Genomic DNA, 21,020 nt, shown 5'->3' on the forward strand with positions numbered 1-21,020 from the left:
TGGGTGATTTGTTTCCCTCTTACACTAGTAAAAATGTGTCATGTGTGCTACCTAAAAATCTATTAATGTCCGATCTCTAGTATCCAAATAATTATTCTTACTCATTATTTTCAATATTCAACTCTTATGAGAATCAAACTCACATTATCTCATAGAATATATAATAATAACAATAATATTAGCAGCATCAACAACAACAATAATAAATACAATTACATTCACAAAATCACAATGATCACCTCCATAATACATAAATATCATTTACATTATACAAAAATAGTGTCCAAGCAATCCTAAATATTTTATACCAGACATCACAATATAAAATGTAATAATATTTATAACATATTTAATATGATAGTAACATTCATAGTAGACATCTTTGCATACAAAAACATGAAGTAGAATAACATAAAATTATATGGATGCAATACATTTGATTTACGTAAAGTCTCCACAGATGGATTTATTATTTTTTGTGGAGTCCAGAATTTGTTCGGAGACCAATAAAATACTCCAAATCACTCTAAAAATATACCGCACTCAATATCAAGCTTGGTATCTGCTCTCGATACCGTTTGATACCGAGGACTTGACCGGACGGTTCTAATGTAGGGTATCCGCACAGAATAAAAGCTCCCACAGGCGGATCCACCGGCAAATGCGCACCCTGAAAAAAAAAATCATTAAGTGGGGCTTTTTCGGAATTTTGCCCCCCTTAAGACACTTTTTTTCCCCTAAATTTATTAATCCCGCCCATCCGCCCCAGTTTCGCCCATCTCGACGTCTGGACTCTCTGTTCGCAGAATCGCACTTGCGATTCTCTCCATCTCTTGTTCCGACGAACTCGCAAGATCAGGCCCTTCCCAAATTGCAAGAGGTCGGCGGCGTTCCCTTCGCAAATCCTAAGAGGTCGCCGGCCTTGGCTTTCACAAATCGCAAGAGCTCGCCTTCTTGGTTCGCGGCCAGCAGCCCCCTTCCGCATTCGGCTTCATTGAAGGTAATATTTACTTGTTTTGACGTCTACCTACTACTCCACTTGCTCTTTTCTTTTGCTTGATGGCTGATGCTTCTCCTTGTTTCCTTATATGCATATTGAAAAATTTTTGGTAGTACTTGCAGTTTGATTTTTGGTAGCTCTTTCTTTTGCATGACCCTAAACCTGAATTTTGCAATACCAAACTTCAAGCAAGATTTGGTAGAATTTGTGTTTTTGTAAGTTAGGCTGCTCACTGCATGGTGGCCATAAACCGGAACAGCCTTCTCTTGATTGGGGATATGGTAATTTCTTCTCTCTGTGTGGATGGAGTTTAGGGGATAAACTGCTATTCTTATGGTAGTTTCTTCTCTCTGGCTTTGGATGGCTAGCTGCTGCCCTCAATTACATCCAGCAAGGGTGGCGCATCCTTCTGGCTTTCGCCATCTCTGGCGCGACATTGGGCTGCTCACCCACTTGACTTTTGTTAAAATCACCAAATGTGGAATTTTGGCTGTAGTTTTGTTGATGATCAGTGATAGACCCAGCTTAATTGAGAACATTATCTCAGTGAAAAGTTGGCAAGAAGAGAGAGATAGAAAAAATCGTAAAAGATTAATGGGGTGGGCACTTTTACCAAACTACAAGTACTACCTAAAAGATTTGGTAGAAATTGTGTTTTTGTTGGTTGCTTCTGTCTTACATTCATTCTTTTTAATGAATTTGTTTTCTTACATTTCATTCTTTGGATTAGGAGGTAATTTTAGTGTTTTGTTTTGCTAAGATAATTGCAAGGCTTTTGAGAAATGGAACAATTCTTGAAGCAGAAAGAACTTGTCGAGATTGATATTAATAATCTCCCTGCTGACCCTGGTCTTCGACCATCAATATGGAGTTATGATGTGACTGAGTGTGATAAAATTCGTAGAGCTTATCTTTTGAAGGGACCGCATCAACCTAAAAATCATCATTTCCCTCAAATAATTATAGGAAATATTGCACGTAGGTTTAACTCAAAATTGTTTGAAGAATTTCCCGATTGAATTTAATACAATAAACAAAAAGATGCTATTTATTGTCTTTGTTGCTACTTATTCAAGCCTCAAGAGCAAGTTAGTACTGGCCAAGGCGATGGAGACGCATTTATTGGAGAGGGATTTAAGAATTGGAAAAGAAAAGAGAAGCTTCTGGGTCATGTCGGAGAACATAACAGTGCACACAACAAGGCAAAACATAAATGTGAGTTGTTAATGAAGCTTCAAGAGTAGAGTATTCCCGCTTTATGGTCGAGCAAGGAAGAGAAGCAAAAAAAAAGAATATCGCATCATGTTAACTGCAGCTGTTGATTGTGTTTGATTTCTTATTCGAAACGAAGAGCAGGCCTCATATCCCAAATAATTCTTAAAAGCCAACTAGACTCTCGTTTTGAGGACATGGAGATTATCAAATCCACTCTTTAATATCAACAAACTCAAATCTTTTATAATGAGCTATAATGACACAACACACTAAGTTATATCAATGTATTGAAACATTATGTACCCACTTGAATCTTAAAGGATTGACTCATTAGCTTATTACCAAATAGTTTAACATCCACAAAATTAATGAAAATTGCCACCTTATATATAGTTGGTTGTTAAATTGTCCGACTTCAAAAATAAATATTTCATAAATTATAAAATGACATCAAATAAATTTTATTATTATCAAATATTAGAACACCTGAATCTTAAGAACTTCATAAACTTTAGTAGAACCTTAATCTAACTGGATTGAGCTAATCTGAAATGACAACAACAAAAACAATAACAACATGAAGCCTTTATCCCACTACATGGGGTCGGCTACATGAATCCTTTTTCTCCATTGTGTGCTGTTAAAAGTCAAATTCTTTTTTAAATTTAATAAAGAAAGATCATTTCTAATATTTTCTAACCAAGTCTTTTTAGATTTACCTCTACCTTTCTTAACATAAATCAAATCTAATAGCTCTACTTTCTTAACCAACTAATCTAAAAAGAGTTTTGGAAAAAAATTATGTCATGTTAAGATAACTAATTTTTATTGAGATGACTTTAAAATATTGATGTATGTTAATTCTTTAATGACATTTATTATACAATCATACATATAATATATAAATTTCTTAGTCTTTTACTTTTTTTTCATTTACTTTAGAATACTTTATATAGAAAGAGATAAGATTTGAAGCAATTCTATGCATCACACTCAAAATGTAGCTATTTTTAAAATTAATATATTCCTATCTCCATTTTTAAAATTTCATCTAAATATTTTAATTAAAAAAATTCAATTTTTTTTTTGGTTTTTTCTAAAATTAAGAATTTAATGATGGAATGTATATATATATATATATATATACACACACATGCAATTCCTGCAGCCTCTTGTAATTCGTCGCTGGTCGTGGCAGTTTTAAAAAAACTTTTCGTAATATATAAATATATAATATTATTTTTTAAAATATTTAATTATTTTTTGTGCTGTATTTGCCCCCCCTCAAAATTGAAGCTGGTTCCGCCCCTGCTTTCTCCTAAGAGCCGGCTGCTGTTCACCTTCTTCCCTCAATACCAATCTCCGAATTCAAGGTAAACCATTTTGTGCCCTCTTCCGGTCGTTGTCGTTCCTCTTTCATTCGTCTGCTCTACTCTTCCCCATTGCCTCCTCATACAGCCGCTGAAACTTACACCAGCCCACCCCTTTCTCAACCAGGCCCTCATCCCCCAGGCCTCCAACCTCCTCCAACCTGACTCCCCTCTCGCCCACTCTTTACCTCGGCCCGACACCCTCTTCACATGCAAACTTTTTGCTATGTACCCTAATTATCTAAAATCACCCAAAGTTTATGCCGTTAACCACTACCTTCAAAGAGAATGAAAATAGGGAAAAAAAGAGTTTATGCTTTCCTTCCTAAAATAGCTATAATACTTCTTCAAATTACATTCTAATAACAAGACATCCATTAATCTCAAGCATGAAAAATTCTTATTGTACAAATTTATGATTAAAATAATTATCTATTTTAATCAGGTCAGAGTTTCTCTAGTCATGCCTCTTGTAAGGGAAGTAAGAAGAGAAAATGATTAAAACCTTATTTTCAACGAGCAGTGCCACTTCATAATTTAAATTCAGCGGCACCCTGCTAAGGCCAAAAAATTAAAGTAAGATATAAAGAAAAATAAATATAAGGAGAGTGTGAATGAGTGCATGACATATTGGTAAGAAAGTCAATGTGTTACAGAAGTATTATGCTGAACTGTTACAGAATTAACGTTTATGCTGAAATTGCTCTATATTTTAGTTCCTTTCTTGGATCTCTTCTAATATATGTTTATGCTGAACTGTTACAGAATGGCAAGTTATGAAGATTTATCACAAATTAACGTTTCTAAAGAGGTTTTTTTCCTTAACTAGTCCCCGTCCCATTTTCCTCTGCAAGTTCTGTTAAATAATTTGTTCTACCTCTCATACTGTAAAAGGAGAAAGACAAACTGGTAGCAGAAGTTATCCGTTATGTTCTTTTTAGAACTCACCATGGCAATGGATGCCCCATAAAGAGGGAAGAACTGACCCAATTGATTACTAAAAGCTATCACCAAAGGTCTCTTCCTACAATTATCATCAATGAGGCTAGAGAAAAGCTTTCTATCATCTTTGGCTATGAGATGAAGGAGCTTCAGCGTACTCGTGCTTCCTCTAACAGACGTGCTTCTCAGCAGAGTGAGATATCTTTACTGATTTAACTATTCTTCTTAAATAAAAGTTTGCTAATTCTTACTTAAAACATGTTTTGGATGGATGGTTTCAATGGGCTAAAGGTATTATAGCAATTTGATTGAATCAATGCAATCTCTGTTGTATTCCAGAATAATTAACTACTAATAATCACCTAAACAATGCTATCACTGGATATCACTTCCAGTTAATCTCTTGCAGGCCTAGTGTTAAGTCGTTAAAAATTGTTGGAGTAATTTGTTAAGAAGATAAAATATTTTCAGGTGTTGTTGACACAAAATCTTATATACTTGAGAGCAAATTACCTTCTGGTATCTACAAAAAATATGTTGAAGACAAGGGGGCATCTCATATTTCTGGGTTCACGTTTGTAGTGATCAGCATCGTTCATCTCGCTGGTGGTAAAATCCCTGAAGGTGGTAAATCTTACATTGCTTGTTGCTTGCTCAGTATAAGCCCTTTTTTGGTCTAATCCTGTATTCGACACAGAAAATCTATGGCATCATTTAAGGCGGATGGGATTTAGTGAGAGTGATGAGAACCATCCACTCTTTGGGAACTCCAAGCAAACATTGGAGCTGCTTGTTCAACAGAGGTAGTCCTTTACCTTGCTACAACTAAAATTTGACGTAGATCTCTTTTGCTCGATATCATTCCAGATCTCCATTTCTCCGTTTTACCATGATTTGTTTGTAGATATCTTCAGAAAGAGAAAACTAATGGCCCTGAAGGAAATGTTTTCATTTACGAGCTTGCTGAGAGAACATTAGAAGGATCTGTTTATGAGAAGTTGAAAGATTCCATAGTTGAGGTAAATTGCTTAGATCATTACTCTATTTACCTAATTCCTTGGAGCTTATAATTATTTGTTAAATTTATTAAGCTGACATTATGATTTAAAAAAAAAAAATCTGAAATAATGATTTCATGATGCTATGAAAACAACCTCTCTTCTATGAGGGGTATGGTTTTACATACCAAGCCCCCTAGACTTTCTATTGGAGGGAACCTAATGCATTAGTTAAACCCTTTTGATGATTTCATGATGCTAATATGAAGGCCATTGGTTCAAATCGCTAAAATATCCTCTTTGTAATTCAAATATTAGTACATACATCATCTTCTAGACCTTGTACTGTAGGAAGCCTCGTGCATTGGTATGCCCTTGATGATGTTGGCCTCAAGAATAGCTGCAAGGATACGCAGAAGAACTATGAGAAAATTCTCTCCTCGAATTCTCTTTCCTAGCGTTATTTTCCTCTTCTCCTTTTTGGTCTTTTTTCTTCTGGCTATAAATCATCTAAACTACTTAGAAGATTTGACTGATTAAGCCCAATGCTATCCGTTAATAAGTGGATCGATTGCATTTTCTGATTTATATAATATGATTCTCAATCAATTAGAGTATCTAGTAGCCAAAAAAAAAAAAAAGCAAAAAGGTGAATATTATCACAACCTGGCCCGAATACTAAGAATATTAAATAGCGAACAAAAAAAAAAAAGAGAAGCAAAAAGGTGAATATTATCACAACCTGGCCCGAATACTAAGAATATTAAATAGCGAACAATAGTCGGCAGTAATCTAAACAATCAAATAAACTAACATTCAAAACCTTGGAAAAAGTCACTAATCATCAATGTCTAGTTGAATATGTACAGTACAAGTCATATATACTTTCATTTGAACCTGTTCTTTTATACAGAAAGGCTTCTCGATCAACTATTTACTCAATTGGAGAATTACTTTGAAATATTTTAATTCAATTGGGTTGAGTTTTCATCATCAAACTTAGTTGTTGATTACAATTCAAGAATATTGCAATAATAAAGAACTATGCATGCAATTAGTTATGTTAACTTTTCATATTTAAAACAAACATAAATGAAAGTAGTGATAATCATTATTTTACATGAATATTCTTTAATATTTTAATTGTCGACTTTTAACTTTTATTTAGTCATTTATTTTAGAAGCAACTTCTAAATTTTTGTATTAATGAAGGTACATCTATTTTTATTTTAAGCCTTTTTCAGTTTTCATGCATGAATAAATTGTTTTTGTAGCCAGTACCCTATGGGGGTATATTTGCATGCATATATATTTTTATTCTTTCAATATTATGATTTATTCTTTCTATTATATATATATATGAATCTCAATATGCATACAAATATGGAGATCTTAGGTCTATTGTTTAGTGTGATGATGAAATAGATGAAGATATTATATATATATCTCAATATGCATACAAATACGGAGATCTTAGGTCTATTGTTTAGTGTGATGATGAAATAGATGAAGATATTACTAGTAGAGTTTAAGTTGAATGGTTGAAGTGAAGGAATGTATTGGGCTTGTTGTGTGATAGAAAATTACCCCTCAAATTTAAGGGAAAATCCTATAAGATGGTGGTGAGACTTGCAATGCTTTATGGCGTAGAATGTTGGCCATTTAAAGAGAAGCATAATATTAAATTAAGTGTTGCAGAGATGAGGATGCTCAAGTGAATGAGTGGCTTTACTCTTAGAGAAAAGATACAAAACGAACAAATAAGTGAAAAGGTTGGAGTAGGTCCAATGGCAGATTAGATTAGAGAGAGTCGTCTTAGATGGTTTGGTCACATAAAACGGTTGCCTTCTGATTACCCGATTAAGAAAGTAGATGTATTAGATTTGGCTTATGTCAAGAAAGATTGAGATATACCTAAAACGACTTGGTTAAAAATATTAGAAATAATCTTTATCTATTAGATTTAAATGAGTATTTAATTCTTGATATGACACAATGAAGAAAAATGATTCATTTTGCTGACCTTACGTAGTGGGATAAAGTATTGATGTTGTTGTTATATATGAATCTCAATGTGCCATTATCACATTTTACATTATATTCTAACACAGGTCATTTAATCATCTTTTTAATGTAATACATTGTTAATAAATTTAGCAATTATACATACCAAATATCATATCAATAAATGCATTGAATCAATAATAGAATTACAATTGCTATAAAATAAAAATGTACTCACCCACCTCACTTTCTTTTTGAAGATCTAATCTTCCACTTCAATGTTTTTTTAAGTTCTTGATTGTGCTTTCTTATTGCACAACCTACCCAATTAGGTATATCATTGCACCAATTTGTATAACTAGTTTAGAAATATATCCACGTTAAATTTTCCTATTAAATTGCAACTAAATCTTTTGAGAATACACTTGTTTGGTTTCAATGTTGTGCGTCAACTATAGTGCCAAGTTCTGGAGTTGCTTAAAACAATATTAATAGTATTAACCATTATAAAAAATAATGCCAGAGGTGTCGAACATTGTCAAGGGCAACAACAAACACATTAAATATCATAAAAAACAATGTTGAATGGATCGAATGTTGTCAAAGAGACAAAGATAATATCAAAGGAGATTAAATTATTAAATCATATTTTTAATTGCATTTTTTATTATATTATAAAAAAATGAAATTATGTTAAAATAAATTCCTTTGATGCCTTTACTTGTTCTTCCTCTTCGTTGAGTCGAGATCGCATAAATCGATACATTTTCTTCTTCTTCCCCGTCGAATACAATTGTTCAAGTTGATTAAATAAACTCTATCGTAACTCCTCAAATAGGTTTTCTTACCCTATGTCTTCTTTTCTATCTCGGACTCTATTGAACAATAAAAGAGGTCACATGACTAGTTGCTTCATTTTTTCTTTTTTTTCGATTAACAGCCAGTCTAACACGAACCTCTCGTTTTTCTCTGTCTCTGAATAAGTCGAACGAACTATGCCTTAACTTCCTTTTTCGATTACTTGGAATGAGCCCTGCCCTACCCTTGTTCATCTCAATCAATGCAACCACTTCAATTGCATAATTTCCTCTCTGTCTTCTCCAGTCGAAGTCGTGCACACAAAATCTATCTTCTTCCTCCTTGCAGAACACAGTAGCAACTTCCTCTTTTTTCTCTGTCTCTGACTTTGCTGAATGTGGATGAAATCCATACATGAACTCATCTTCATCTTCTTATTCGAGTAGCATCCACCAAGATCGCACAGTGTCGCCTTTGTCTTTGCATATAAAAACTATGAAAATACATGCAACTCTCCCCCGACTTTGCTGAACTCTCTCTCTCTCTCTCTACTTCTTGTAAAATACAAGAACTCTTCTTCTCTTCTCTTTGGAATTTGTTGAGCAAAAAATCACACACAAACTCTCTTTTGCCTTTGATTGCACCGAACCGATGAAATAAGTTCTTACTCGCGCAAGAAATTGAATGTCGTCATTCGTCAAAGATAATATCAATTTTTTAGACACCAAATCATGCTGCTATGATACATTAGATACTATGTATCCTATTTATTTGTCTGAGGACTAGCCTTAATCGAAAGTTCTCTCTCGCTACCGAGGGGGGTAATTAACTATAGGGGCTTGCGCCTACGCTAAACCTGAACTCGAATCAAAGTTCTCACAAAATGAGTGCGAAAACTCTGGGTAATGTTTTATTTAAAAGCCAATCTGCCTTCTGAAAATTTGCCTCGGAATGTAAGCCTTAAAACTCTCCATGACGACTCGAAAAGAAAAAAAAAAAGAAAAAGAAAGGGGTCCGCAGAGAGGCCGGGGTGCGAATTTTCGGAGCCCACATGATATTGAAAATAAGATTGAAGTTAATACTAAATATCTTGGTCGGACTAAAACTCACCAACTTATGTTGATTGCAGTAAAATTCATGTACAATATATATATATTTTTTCAGGGAATGGTATATCCCATTATAAAATAATTTATCTATTAATAATCACGAAAGATTGCTCATTCATTTAATTGAAATTGAACATCAAGATTTAACATTGTCATGTTTGCTATTGATCCCAAATTTTGGCAAGCAGGATTAGCTACTGAAACTTGGTTATATAACGTATTAAGAAGTTTAATCTTAGCATTCATGTTTTCCTACGCCCCTGCCATTGGTTGACTTACTGGAACCAAATCTTCTGCACGTCTATATAGACTTTGCCAGACTGGCACTGGACCATTAGAACATCACATTTACCACAGTCTATGATTTATCCGTTTCCTTTTGGGTGATTCTATCCATTCCATGTAGATGAAATATTTTATCCTTTTTATTTCGCAACACAACACTCACAAATTCTGAACCCATTGATTAAATTCATTGTTAAACAAGTTTATCTTATTTTAATTGGTTACTCCTTCAAAATTCTAGAATCATTTGGCATATTCATTAAGCATCTTTTGCGAATCAAGATTTTTTTTTTCATTCCATTTGCACTAATGCTTTTATTCTTTGATTTCACTGCGGTATGTTACTGAGAGTACACTCTAAAAGGAAAGAAGCTTTCTCATTTCCTGTTTGTGTGTGGTCACCTCAAAAACCTAGTTTATAAGTTTTGAAATCATAAAATTGCACTGACAAAGGGAGATCTTAATCTTCTCAAAGCAGTCAAAGAGTCTAACTTATCATTCGGAGAGATTTCAACATTTTGTGTTTTTTTAATTAAATGATATGAATCTATTCCAAATAATTTTATTGATTATATAACTAATGCACAGGGCTTATCATTGGCTTATGAACTCTACGGTGGGAGCAACTGAAAATAGGGTACACAGACAAGCCTGAACTAGATACTTTTATCTTTGGAACAAAGGAGTATTTTGCCGAGCTAGAGCTTGTTAGTATAGTGGCGGAGATGGGTGGTGGGATAATTGAAGTGGGATGATAATTGAAGTGGGATGTCTTTAACTTGTTGTTTATGATGCGGAGGGATTCTTTGATGCAGCTGCGAGCTGTGCTTTGGTGGATAATTATTTGCCTGCTTTGTTTAGGGGAAAGGGTTAGAATTAGGCTTGGTTGGGGTAAGGCTGAGAGGTAGGCGTGTGATTCGAGGGTTGTTGATGTAAGGAGAAATGTATGGCGGGTGGTGTAAATGGAGTTGTACTTAAATATTTGTTGTGTGGTAAAACAATGACGAAAAAGGATTCATATAGCCGACCTCATGTAGTGGGATAAAAGCTTGTTATTGTTGTCGGAGAACCAAGAGTTTGAAGGGAAATTGAGAAGAACTTCGAGAGGTGGATGTGAGCTTGAGTAAATGTCTAACTTTGTGGGAGAGCAATAGAGATATAAGAGAAAAAGGATCAAAATAGTTCCTTTGACTCTTATGAAAAATCACAGTAGTGTCCAATTATATAAAATGAAAATTTTGATTCTTTTTTAAAGACTTGAGGGACCAAAATGGTCCTTTAATAAAGAATCAATGGATCAATTTGACCCTTTTCTCAGAGATACAACTGAGAATTGAAGTACAATTTAACAAAAAGATAAACTACAATTCACACAAAAGAATTATTATATGCTTTTAGCCTCCAAGCCGTCAACCAATGTTTGATCACCAAGCCTAGAGCCCAAGAGAGAAGAGAGCTCCTTCAAACTCCTATAATATTTGAGAGATCAAAATCAAGCGTATAACCCTCAGTTACGAAAGGAGAATCATGATGATAATACGCTGTGGAGTAAAATCAGATAGAAATACAATAGAAACAACAGGGGAAAAAAATAGCAGTAAACAATAAGAATAAGGGCTGATTTTTGATTAATAGTTCAACGAGAAACAAAATACAAGTGATCTACAATTAAATAGGTAGATCAGCTCTCCCAACAACCTAGTTTTTGCTAGGAAGTCCTCACAAAGGAATAAACTATATAAACTACAACTAACTCCAATTATGCATACCCCAAAATAAACCCTATACCCCTCCTTAAATAAGCTCTCAAATTGCCTCCAAAACAGATTTTTTTTTCTTGGGCCTCACAAGGGGGACCGAAATCTACCCCTTGGATCCTTCCTGGTCCTTCCCCTTTGAGTTCGGGGCCTGCTGGACCAGCCGGTCCAGCCCCTCCGGGGCCTCTGCTGCCGTATAAGATGATTGGCAGTTTTAAAAGCTTTGCTGAGTATTTGCCTCATAATGTGTTAGATGGGCTGTATCATAGTAAAGTAGGCTGGATGTTGGAAATCATAGTAGGTATGTGCATATTAGGTAGTAAAGGTACAACATTTTTCATAGTAAAGATAGACTCTTCAGAAAGGGGACAAAGACGTATTATCAAAATCATCATAATGTGATGGCATGCTTAAGACAGATGTGTCAGAAGAGGTATTTAAGATAGGTTAATAACCTTAAGTTATGGTCCATGCACGCAGAGTAAAATATTTAGAATAGTTGGATTAGCAAGAGACTCAGCTACAATCAGATGTAGTGGTGTTGGCTTCTTTTGATTAGAGACATGTTTAAAGGTTAGAGCTAGTCTTATATGAGTTAGATTGGATTTTTTGTTTTTTTGTTTTTGTTTTGCTGTCTAATGGATTTTATGGTCTTACCTGGGTACTTGAATGACATATGTATTATCTCTATTATAATGAAAAAATATATATGTTAAAAAGCCATAGTCTGCTTTGGAGAAGATGTGCTACGTCAATTGGAATGACATCACACCACATCTGTTTATCATAGCTTTCTAGTTTGATGGAAACTAGATATCTAGTGGTCAGAGTCAGGAAAATGTTGTTTATCCAATTAACATAGGTTTTGGTTCAATTTTTAAATTTTCTTTAATTATTTCTTGTGTACTTGTAACATTCATTGCACTATTACCATCTTTGATTAGTTTACACCTCTTTTCATTACATGTTGTATGGATTTGGAAGATGCTCTTTGTTCTCCCATTATTACACTCGGATTTAGAAATAGTAAGACACCTAACGATAGCTTAAGGGTAACAGTTAGCTCATCATTAAATAGGGGCGTTTCGTTTTTATTTTTTTTTATATCATCACCTGAAGGTGTCTCAATTCATCCAAAAGCAAGAATTATGCCTTGTAGTTATTTTGAACGTGACTTCTATGATGAAGCTAAAAATATGCATTGTTCTTAATGTTTATACAAGATATAATAGTGGAGTTCCTAAAAGTGAAAATTTTGATAGATATAGTCACAGAGAATGCAAATGCCTATCAACAGACCTAGGTGTTGAGGCATGGATAATAGGGTCTCTAGGTCTTGAACTACGAGTTTACTTTTTTCTTTCTCTATGAGCAGTGCACAGTGAAATGTGTATTAAAGAGTCTGTAATTCATCTACCTTATTTTATAATCTCTACTTTAAGATATATGTTAAATTTGTTGGTAGGTTGTCGATCATTATAGGCACAATAGGTCATATATTTGGGTTAGAAAACTATTCAGGTCTTTAAGAACCTGATGATTTACTTGTCTCATCAATAATAGTTAACGGCGGCCTTCCGATGACCCGGTTAGAAAAGTAGAGGTTTAGATTTGACTTATATTAAGAAAGGTAGAGGTAGGCTTAAAAAGACTTGGTTAGAAAATATTATAAATGATATTTCTTTATTAGATTTAAACGAGAATTTGACTTTTAACAAGACACAATGAAGACAAATAATTAATATAGCCGACTCCATGTAGTGGGACGAAGGCTTGATATTATTGTTATTTTTGTATCAATTATAGTTAATGACAGTTTTTTTTTATAGTGGCTTGGACAATACTCGGACATACTCATCTATTTTCTATTTTCTATTTTCATTTCCATCCATGTGAGGTTAATTCTACCTAGTCTTTCTTTTTTTGTTAAAATATTATTTCAATAAACTTTTGCAAGATCCAATAACTTCATTTTTGCTGAAGTGGTTTTATAGTAATCTTTATTTGGTGCTATTTAAAGAACTCATCCACATTGGCCATTGGTCCTTATGGATGACATTAAAGGAGTGTGCCTCTATTTCATATTTCTTAGAGAGATCATTAAAATCTTACCGCGCTTCTATAGTGATTTACAATCTTGTTTGCATTTCTATGAATTTGTGTGCCCTCCTAATGTGACCTTTTTATAATCTTGGTGAGCGTAATTTTCCAAGTAATTTTTTTGTTATATGAGTATGTTGTGCAAAGTAGGACCATGTGTTTGTGCCTAAGAGTATTCTGAGTCATCATGTTTCACATTTGGGTCCTCATGTCTTGTAATTGGGTTCTACGTTCTTCTATTTTTTCTTGGTTTATAATTTCAGTAGCATTGATTATAATGGAAAACTCTTCTTTTATTTTGCTTAAGACCTTAATCAGAAGTGTGCAACCAAGTGAATATAATTTAAGCTGTTATTATCTAAATCACATTCTAGGGTTAGCAAAAATAGTTTATTTAGGTGGATCACACCCTCACATTCATGTGTCAGATATAAAAGTTGGTGTGGACTTATGCTAGTTTAGACCTCGGTTTGATGTGGTGCTCTCTAATTGGACTTCATGAATTATATCTTAAGCTTGTCAAATAACAGGCTATCACCCTAGATTTATAACGTAAGAGTAATAAGGCACCATAATAAAGAATTTAAATCTAAGGGTTGTAGAGTTTACCTGCAATCATAATTGATTTGGGTGCGCACAGCCTAACTTGATTACTTACGAAACTTACTCACTCAAGATAATGAACTATGAAAATCGTGTATTTGGGTGCGCACAAGCTACTCATCAAGAATTTAATAAATGTGAAAAATATTGGTTGTAATTTTTTATTTTTTGAAAGATTTTGGTGGTGTTATTGCAAATGGAGGTAGTTGGGTGTTAGTTTTGTAAATAGTTAAGTTTAAAGTACTATAAAGAAAGTTCCCCCCGCCTCCCTTCTTGTGCCTCTCTTTTTTTTTTTAATTTCCTAGTTACAGAATTAGTTAAATTGCAATGCCTTTATTGTTGTATTTATGCACTTGGTGAAGTCTGCATTGTTTTTGGCATTTGAACTCCTCTCATGTATAATTGATTGCTCTAATGAAAAATTATGCTAGCAGATTGTGAGCAAAGATGCTACTGCCGTTGAAGCTGACTAAAACTTGATGTATGCCAATGTAAGAATTTTGTACCTACTTTCACCATCAAGCTTCCAATTAACTTGTGTTGAACCCACTTTCTGTAATAATATGATTTTTTAATGAAAAATTTAAATTTCAGTTCCGTGCAAGAAGAGAGGGAGAGAGAGAAGATTGTTCGGTACTTTTTCATCTGTTAATTTTATTTGTGCATATATTATAGCACTGATGACATTGACATATACATTAATATAATTGATAATATTGGATGCATTGATAATACATATGAATAGATAAGATAGATTCATTTATTGATTTATGAATAATTTTTGCACCGTTGTTTTGCATATTTATTGAATTTTATACAAATTATTGATTATATTAGACTGAACATATCATATTGATTCTTTAGTTCATGCATTGAAAACTTTAGTGATTTTTTGATTACTGCTGGGCTTTTGAGCTCTTGTAGATTTTTAATAATTTCAGGTTGGGAAATGGGTCAGGACCAGTTGAAGTGAGGTTGACAGAGATCCTCAGATTTTTTTTTAGATTTTGTTATTTTTATTTTTTATTTTTGTAGCTAGCTGTTTGTAATAGATTAGAGATAGAGTGGTTTCCTGACTATCGTATATTAATTTTGGAAGAATGAATATAGTGTAATAATTTGATGTATGTAATTATTAGTTGCTTTTATTAGATATACATATTTATTATTTAGAAGTTCTGATTGATTAATTAGAAAGATAAAACAAATAATTCTTCCAAATTTAATTTTGGAGCCTTACAATTTCTGCTTTACATACGGGGAGTGTTTCCTCGATAACAACTTAGGGTCTAGAACTTTTTTTTTTTAATGATCATATGAATGTGTGGAGTTGCAGCCATGTTTCCTGCCATCTTTAGATTGATTGCTGAATCATCGAGCAACGTGATGTTTGAGCCTTTGAGCGCATAAATCATTTTGCAGCCTACAAAACTATTAAAATATGAAAGAATTGTGGTACTTTACTTAAAGCCACAATGAATTGGTATAGAAAAACTGGCAGAGAAAATTTATGGTCCAGTAATTGGAGATGATTATTATTTTTTAAATTATTATTTGAGTCGCATTTTATAAATTATACACTATCATTAAAAAAAAAAGGCAGAGACAAAAAACCTATTGGAGTTTTTAAACATCTTAAAATCGTAATTAAATCACATGTAACTCATTTTGATGTGTTAGTTAAAAAATTTGACTATCAATTAAAATGTCTTAAAAGGGGTGTCAATTTTGGATCATGGGTCGTGTTTGGATCGAACTCAAAATTAACCCGGCACTATTCGGGTCAACTTGAATCCAACCCATTTTTGCAAACAAGTTAATTTTCTGGATCCAAACACAATAAATTTTGAGTTTGGGTCAACCCGACACAATTCGAATGATACGAGTTACTTCACATGCCCAGAAAATGCATTACAGCAGCGTTTCAGAGCTGATATTGCGTCGAAGTGCCACATCAAGAATTATGAAAACCCATACGTGTATTTCAAAACAAAGATAAATTCTCTCTTCATGTTCCATAGAATAATAAACTAATATCCATGCATTCTGGTCACTAAAAATTCTTTGATCTTCTGTTACTGAAGGGATAGAGTTTTTCCAGAGTTTACATCACCAATTGATACTGAACGCTACAGATTTTGATGCCCATGGCTTTGCATTCATTGCTCCTTCATGTAACTTTGTTTTCTTGCCAGGATTTAGCCTATTGAACCCTTACAACGCCTGCTGGAGAAAAGCCTGTGAAAAGTCGCACAAGCTTATCAAGCTTGGAAGCTGAATGCGCCACCCCCATGCTCTCTTTGCATGGGCACTCAGCTTTGGAAGGAAGAAGTAAAGTAGCCTCAGGAGCACAAAAGAGCTCGCCAATGCCAGGTATGTATCTTGCTGGAGCAAATTCTCAGGTGACCTTGCCCAAGAAAATGGACAATTTTCCTGCTTAGTCCCTCCAATGTCTTCAGCCAAGTTTGCAAAGCTTACTGATTTGTTGAGTATAGTTGGATCCACTGGTGCAGGCTTAACACCTAGCATAGTTTAAATTTGCAAAATATTTAGGGGAGAAAATTATTGGGAAAGATGCAGGGCTACTATATCAAAATACAATAATGAATTTTATATGACATTTGATACATGCATGATAGGGTGTCAATATTTGACACGATCCGAAAACCCAACTCGAATTCGGCCCGAAAATTCTGGGTTAGGGTCAACCCAGACCCAAAACGGGTCGGGTTTAGGTTCAATAATTTTGCCCGTTTCAAAAATCGGGTCGGATTCGGTTTGACTTTTGACCCGTTAACCCAAGATTGATTCATTTTGACTTGAAAAGCAGAGATTTACCCGTTTTTTGATCTGAAAACTAACAATTTTTTTATGGTCCCGGGTCATTCGGGTTGTGTCAGGTTGACCCGGACCCGAAGCGGGTCGGGTTCGGGTTGACTTGAATAGTGTCGGATCAGTTTAGATTCGACCCAAACCCGACCCGTGACCCGAAATTGACACCCCTAAATTGCATGACGTTCACATTTATTCAATTTTGGAAAGTGAAGTGTCGGTACTTGGTAGTGCTAATATAAACATATTTCTGGTATGATAAATTGCAAGGAGCATCGTATAATTACATGCAATAAGCACTTCATGTGTACTATAAGTATATATTTCTTACCAGTAACATCTGAGTAGAAAGCAGTGAGGTAGCTAATGCTTCGTGGTCCTTGATATCGAACTCTTATAGAAGAATTCAAGAGAAAGAGTGTGGGAAAGCCATGAACACCATATCTTGAAAGAACACTGCAATTTCAGTTGCAGAAGAAAGTGTGAAATAACTTGTGCACAAATTAAAAGAAAAGAAAAAAAAAACTGCACATTTAGATTCGCTTTAATCTACCTAGGCTTGATAACTGATTCTTCAAAAGCAAAATGTGGAATGGTTGGAAACAGGGAAGGCATATTATTGAAGTTTGGTAGGCATAACTTCGAGAAAGGGCACCAAGAAGCATAGAAGAGCACAGCCACGTACTGTTCTCTATTTCTGTGTACTATACTTACAGCTCTCTGCAATGAAATCTCATCTCCCTGCCAGTTTAGAAAAATGGCAAAGGATGGTAGTTAAAGTACCGATAAGGATAGGAAGTAATAACTTACTGAAGCTATATAGCAAAGGTACTTACAAAGCCTAAGAGAGCAAAAATGCAAAATAGATCATACTAAATGAAGAGAGGGAAAAAAATCTCCAAATTTACAAAGCTTTACATGCCATAAGCACATTGACTAATGTTTCGACAATACAGTCAAAATTAATTATTACGATTAATTATTTTGTATGGACGCCGAACGCTGTTTGGAGACAAACTAGAATGTGCCACGTCACCCCTTTGCTATACCACGGCTCGGTACTGCGTGGTACCGCTGACATGATTGCACCTGATTCGCCTTCGAACGTAGAGCTGGGTCTAGCCTCCGCACAGAATAATTTTTCCAAAATTACAACACGAATCCACATTAACAAGAAATTCAACTGAAATCCTGTTTAGAGTCTTAGAATTGATCACAAGCTTGTTTATGATTGATTTAGAAACTTAATTATAGCTACTTTGTTAATGATTTTGTCTAACATTTATTGGACTTCTATTATATACTTTTGAAACTAGCTGGTTTATAATTCAGTTAGCAACTTTATTATAGCTACTTTGATGGTGACTTTGTCAAACACTGATAGGAATTTCGTTATATACTTTTGAACATAAATGTGAAGAATCTGTCCGAGTGTTTTCTTAAGTTGATTTGCTTTCATCCAAAACCTTAGACTAATTCGTATGCGTGTTTACACAAATTTATAAACTCTTTCAAGTATTTTGTTAATCCTTATAAAGTCAAACTTATTATTTACACAGTTTCAAAGATCAATTGAATCTCTCTCTCTCTCTCTCTCTCTCTCTCTCTCTATATATATATATATATATATATATATATATATATATATATTCGGAATGGGGTATCTACCTGCTGTCACTTCAAAGAGAGCGCTTGGCGGCATAACTAATCCATCGGCGGAACCTAGCGAGGCCACCCACCGGCATCGGGCCCACACTTGCTTTGCCCCGACTGAAGAGACTAGGCCGCAGTAAGTGGGGATTCAAACCCGGGATGGGGGTTCCCAACCTTGCTCGCCCACCAACCACCCTAAGCCTCGGTGGGTATTGAAGCTCAATCAGTTCAAACCTCACTAAATGTTAATGAACTTCTCATTGAGGTCCATGGCCAGTAATGGTTCCATGCTCTTTCGCTTTTGTTCTCTTCAAACTTTTTCATGAGTGAGAAAAGTAGTGTAGTGCTCTTTTTTGCAAAAAAAACTAGAAAACTAAGATGGTCTGAATACAAACTAAGAAAAATATTGCCATTTTTTTTAAAAAAGAGCACAGTTAATTTTAAAATGAAAATGCTTTCTGCCGTTCAATATATGCTTCCGTCTGATCCAAAAACATTGCATGGAAGAGAACTCTCTCCCCAATTTTCTAATTTTTTTTTAAAAGTAAACTGAATACAAATAAGAAATAAGGCAGTTTCTTTCTATTCCCTGCTACTAGCTTATCAAAGAAAAAAAAGGGCAAACAGCTCTCAAGGCATTCAAATGATTAAACTAAGTAAAAAGCAGCTGATTTAGGCACCAACCTCCAATACACCCTGAAATACCGTTCCTGCCACCGGAGAATCCATAGGGAAGCACAGGTCCGACGAGCCAAGGATCAAATCGCCGGCAGAAGGACGGCGAGATTCTTCTGTTGCAGCGGCAGTGGAAATCAATAACATGCAGACTACCAGCGCCAGAGCAAGCGCCGCTCGACAAATCCTCTGTTCCATAACCCACAAGATCTGATTTTTGAGCGCAAGAAATCAGACGAGAAACTGAGATCGAAAACCACGACAGAGAGGAGGATAGGCGAATAAGCGTTGCGCGCAGTCTCGGAACCCTCTGCTTCTGCGGATCTCGCCATTCATCGCGGCGAGAAGTTCAGGGAAGACGGAAGCGAAAAGCTCATCTTTCTCTTTCTCTGCTTCAAAATGTTTTTTGCTCTCCTTTTTGTTTTCCTCTGTTTTTTTATTTAATTTCTTTTCACGCCGAAATAATGAGAATTACAAATTCAGAATAACAGGCAAAAAGGAAGGCTAGTGCTGTTTTCCTATTTCCCAGTGGAGTTCCCATTATTTTTTTTTAAGCGTAGAGAAAAAAAAATTATTGCAGGATATAATCATATGAAGTTAAATTATAAAATATTTAAAATTTTAATAAATAGTGATACGTCGTAAAAAATTATCTTAGCCGGGCACGAATCTCGAGACAAATCTCAAACCGAAAACTTCAAAAATTAAATGTGGGAGCACGTGAACTCCGATTTCAGCGAACTTATAGTCAAACTGAGCATATCGGAAATACGAACTCAACGACACCAAGTTCGACCCAATCCGAGCCCAAATGGGTCCAAATCATGGACCGAAGCACTGTTGGAAGGTTAAACCACAATTTGAGTTATCAAACGGTCTCCGATTTTGATGAGCTTATACTCGAATCGAACGGCTCGACGAGACGAATCCAACGAGCCCAAGATCACAGAATTCCGAGATTAATAAGGCCTTCAAATTTCCAACGAACGGTGCACGATCGTAGGATTCAACATCGGCCGTCCATTCGACCACTCCCTATTCGCCCTTGAACTCACGTCTATTTACGGGCCATGTCACTCCATAAAATCTATATATAGAGCCCTCATTTCTCATGAGAGGGGGACCCAAGCAAGAGAGAGAAAAAGAGAAGAGAAGGAGGAAGGTCCTCCTCGACGGCCGCCGGACCACCGCAGAAGTCCCGCCGGACCACCGCAGGAACCTCGCCGGACCACCACCGAAGCCTCGTCGGAGTTTCATTGCACCACTGCCTTAAGGTCCGACGTTCAGTCCCTACGTCCTGCTGAAAACCCGACGTTCAGTCCCTACGTCTTGCTGAAGACCCGACGTCTTGCTTAAGGCCCGACGTTCAGTCCCTACGTCCTGCTGAAGACCCGACGTCCTGCTTAAGGCCCGACATTCAGACCCCGGTCTCCTGCCGACTACAGTCTTCCCGACCTCCGTCGCCTACTATGGTCCTTCCGACCTCCATCAACAGACAACAGTCTTTCTGACCCCGGTCTTCTGCCGACTACGGTCCTCCCAACCTCCGTTGCCTACTATGGTCTCTCCGACCTTCATTACCAGACAACGGTCTTTCGAATCCCAGTCTCCTGCCGACTACGGTCCTCCCGACCTCCGTCGCCTACTACGGTCCGTCCGACCTCCATCACCAGACAACG

General features: G+C 35.5%; 2 protein-coding genes across 3 annotated transcripts; one reads left to right on the forward strand and one right to left on the reverse strand.

Moving 5' to 3' along the window:
- The first annotated feature begins 742 nt into the window (after positions 1–742).
- LOC110110356 (non-structural maintenance of chromosomes element 3 homolog) lies at positions 743–15,329 on the forward strand. Of its 2 annotated transcripts, XR_002304684.2 has the most exons (9): positions 743–1,000; positions 4,351–4,396; positions 4,480–4,720; positions 4,999–5,151; positions 5,225–5,330; positions 5,432–5,546; positions 14,616–14,672; positions 14,776–14,814; positions 15,123–15,329. XR_002304684.2 is itself a non-coding variant. In XM_020841779.2 (8 exons), exons 2-7 carry the CDS (start codon positions 4,352–4,354, stop codon positions 14,652–14,654), a joined length of 699 nt encoding a protein of 232 aa, XP_020697438.1. In that variant the 5' UTR covers positions 743–1,000; position 4,351; the 3' UTR covers positions 14,655–14,672; positions 15,123–15,329. The 2 variants fall into 2 exon arrangements, 1 of the variants encoding a protein (XP_020697438.1); XM_020841779.2 differs by lacking the exon at positions 14,776–14,814.
- An 813-nt stretch (positions 15,330–16,142) lies between these two features.
- Positions 16,143–19,761, reverse strand: LOC110110349 (5'-adenylylsulfate reductase-like 3). Its single transcript, XM_020841766.2, has 4 exons — positions 19,351–19,761; positions 17,567–17,754; positions 17,345–17,469; positions 16,143–16,703 (listed from the first exon to the last, which is right to left on the reverse strand). The coding sequence occupies exons 1-4, from the start codon at positions 19,537–19,539 to the stop codon at positions 16,396–16,398; spliced, it is 810 nt and encodes a 269-aa protein (XP_020697425.1). The 5' UTR covers positions 19,540–19,761; the 3' UTR covers positions 16,143–16,395.
- Between the last annotated feature and the right edge of the window lie 1,259 nt (positions 19,762–21,020).

The sequence above is a fragment of the Dendrobium catenatum genome, unplaced genomic scaffold (genome assembly GCF_001605985.2).
Source record: "Dendrobium catenatum unplaced genomic scaffold, ASM160598v2 fragScaff_scaffold_853, whole genome shotgun sequence".
NCBI lineage: Eukaryota > Viridiplantae > Streptophyta > Magnoliopsida > Asparagales > Orchidaceae > Dendrobium > Dendrobium catenatum.

Coding starts and splice junctions, on each gene's coding strand:
- LOC110110356 (XM_020841779.2), top strand. CDS start 4,352: ATGGCAAGTTATGAAGATTTATCACAAATTAACGTTTCTAAAGAG. Junction 5,331..5,431: donor GAGCTGCTTGTTCAACAGAG/GTAGTCCTTTAC, acceptor ATTTGTTTGTAG/ATATCTTCAGAAAGAGAAAA. Junction 5,547..14,615: donor TGAAAGATTCCATAGTTGAG/GTAAATTGCTTA, acceptor TTATGCTAGCAG/ATTGTGAGCAAAGATGCTAC.
- LOC110110349 (XM_020841766.2), bottom strand. CDS start 19,539: ATGGAACAGAGGATTTGTCGAGCGGCGCTTGCTCTGGCGCTGGTAGTC. Junction 17,755..19,350: donor TATTTCAGGGTGTATTGGAG/GTTGGTGCCTAA, acceptor CTAAACTGGCAG/GGAGATGAGATTTCATTGCA. Junction 17,470..17,566: donor GAATCAGTTATCAAGCCTAG/GTAGATTAAAGC, acceptor CTGAAATTGCAG/TGTTCTTTCAAGATATGGTG.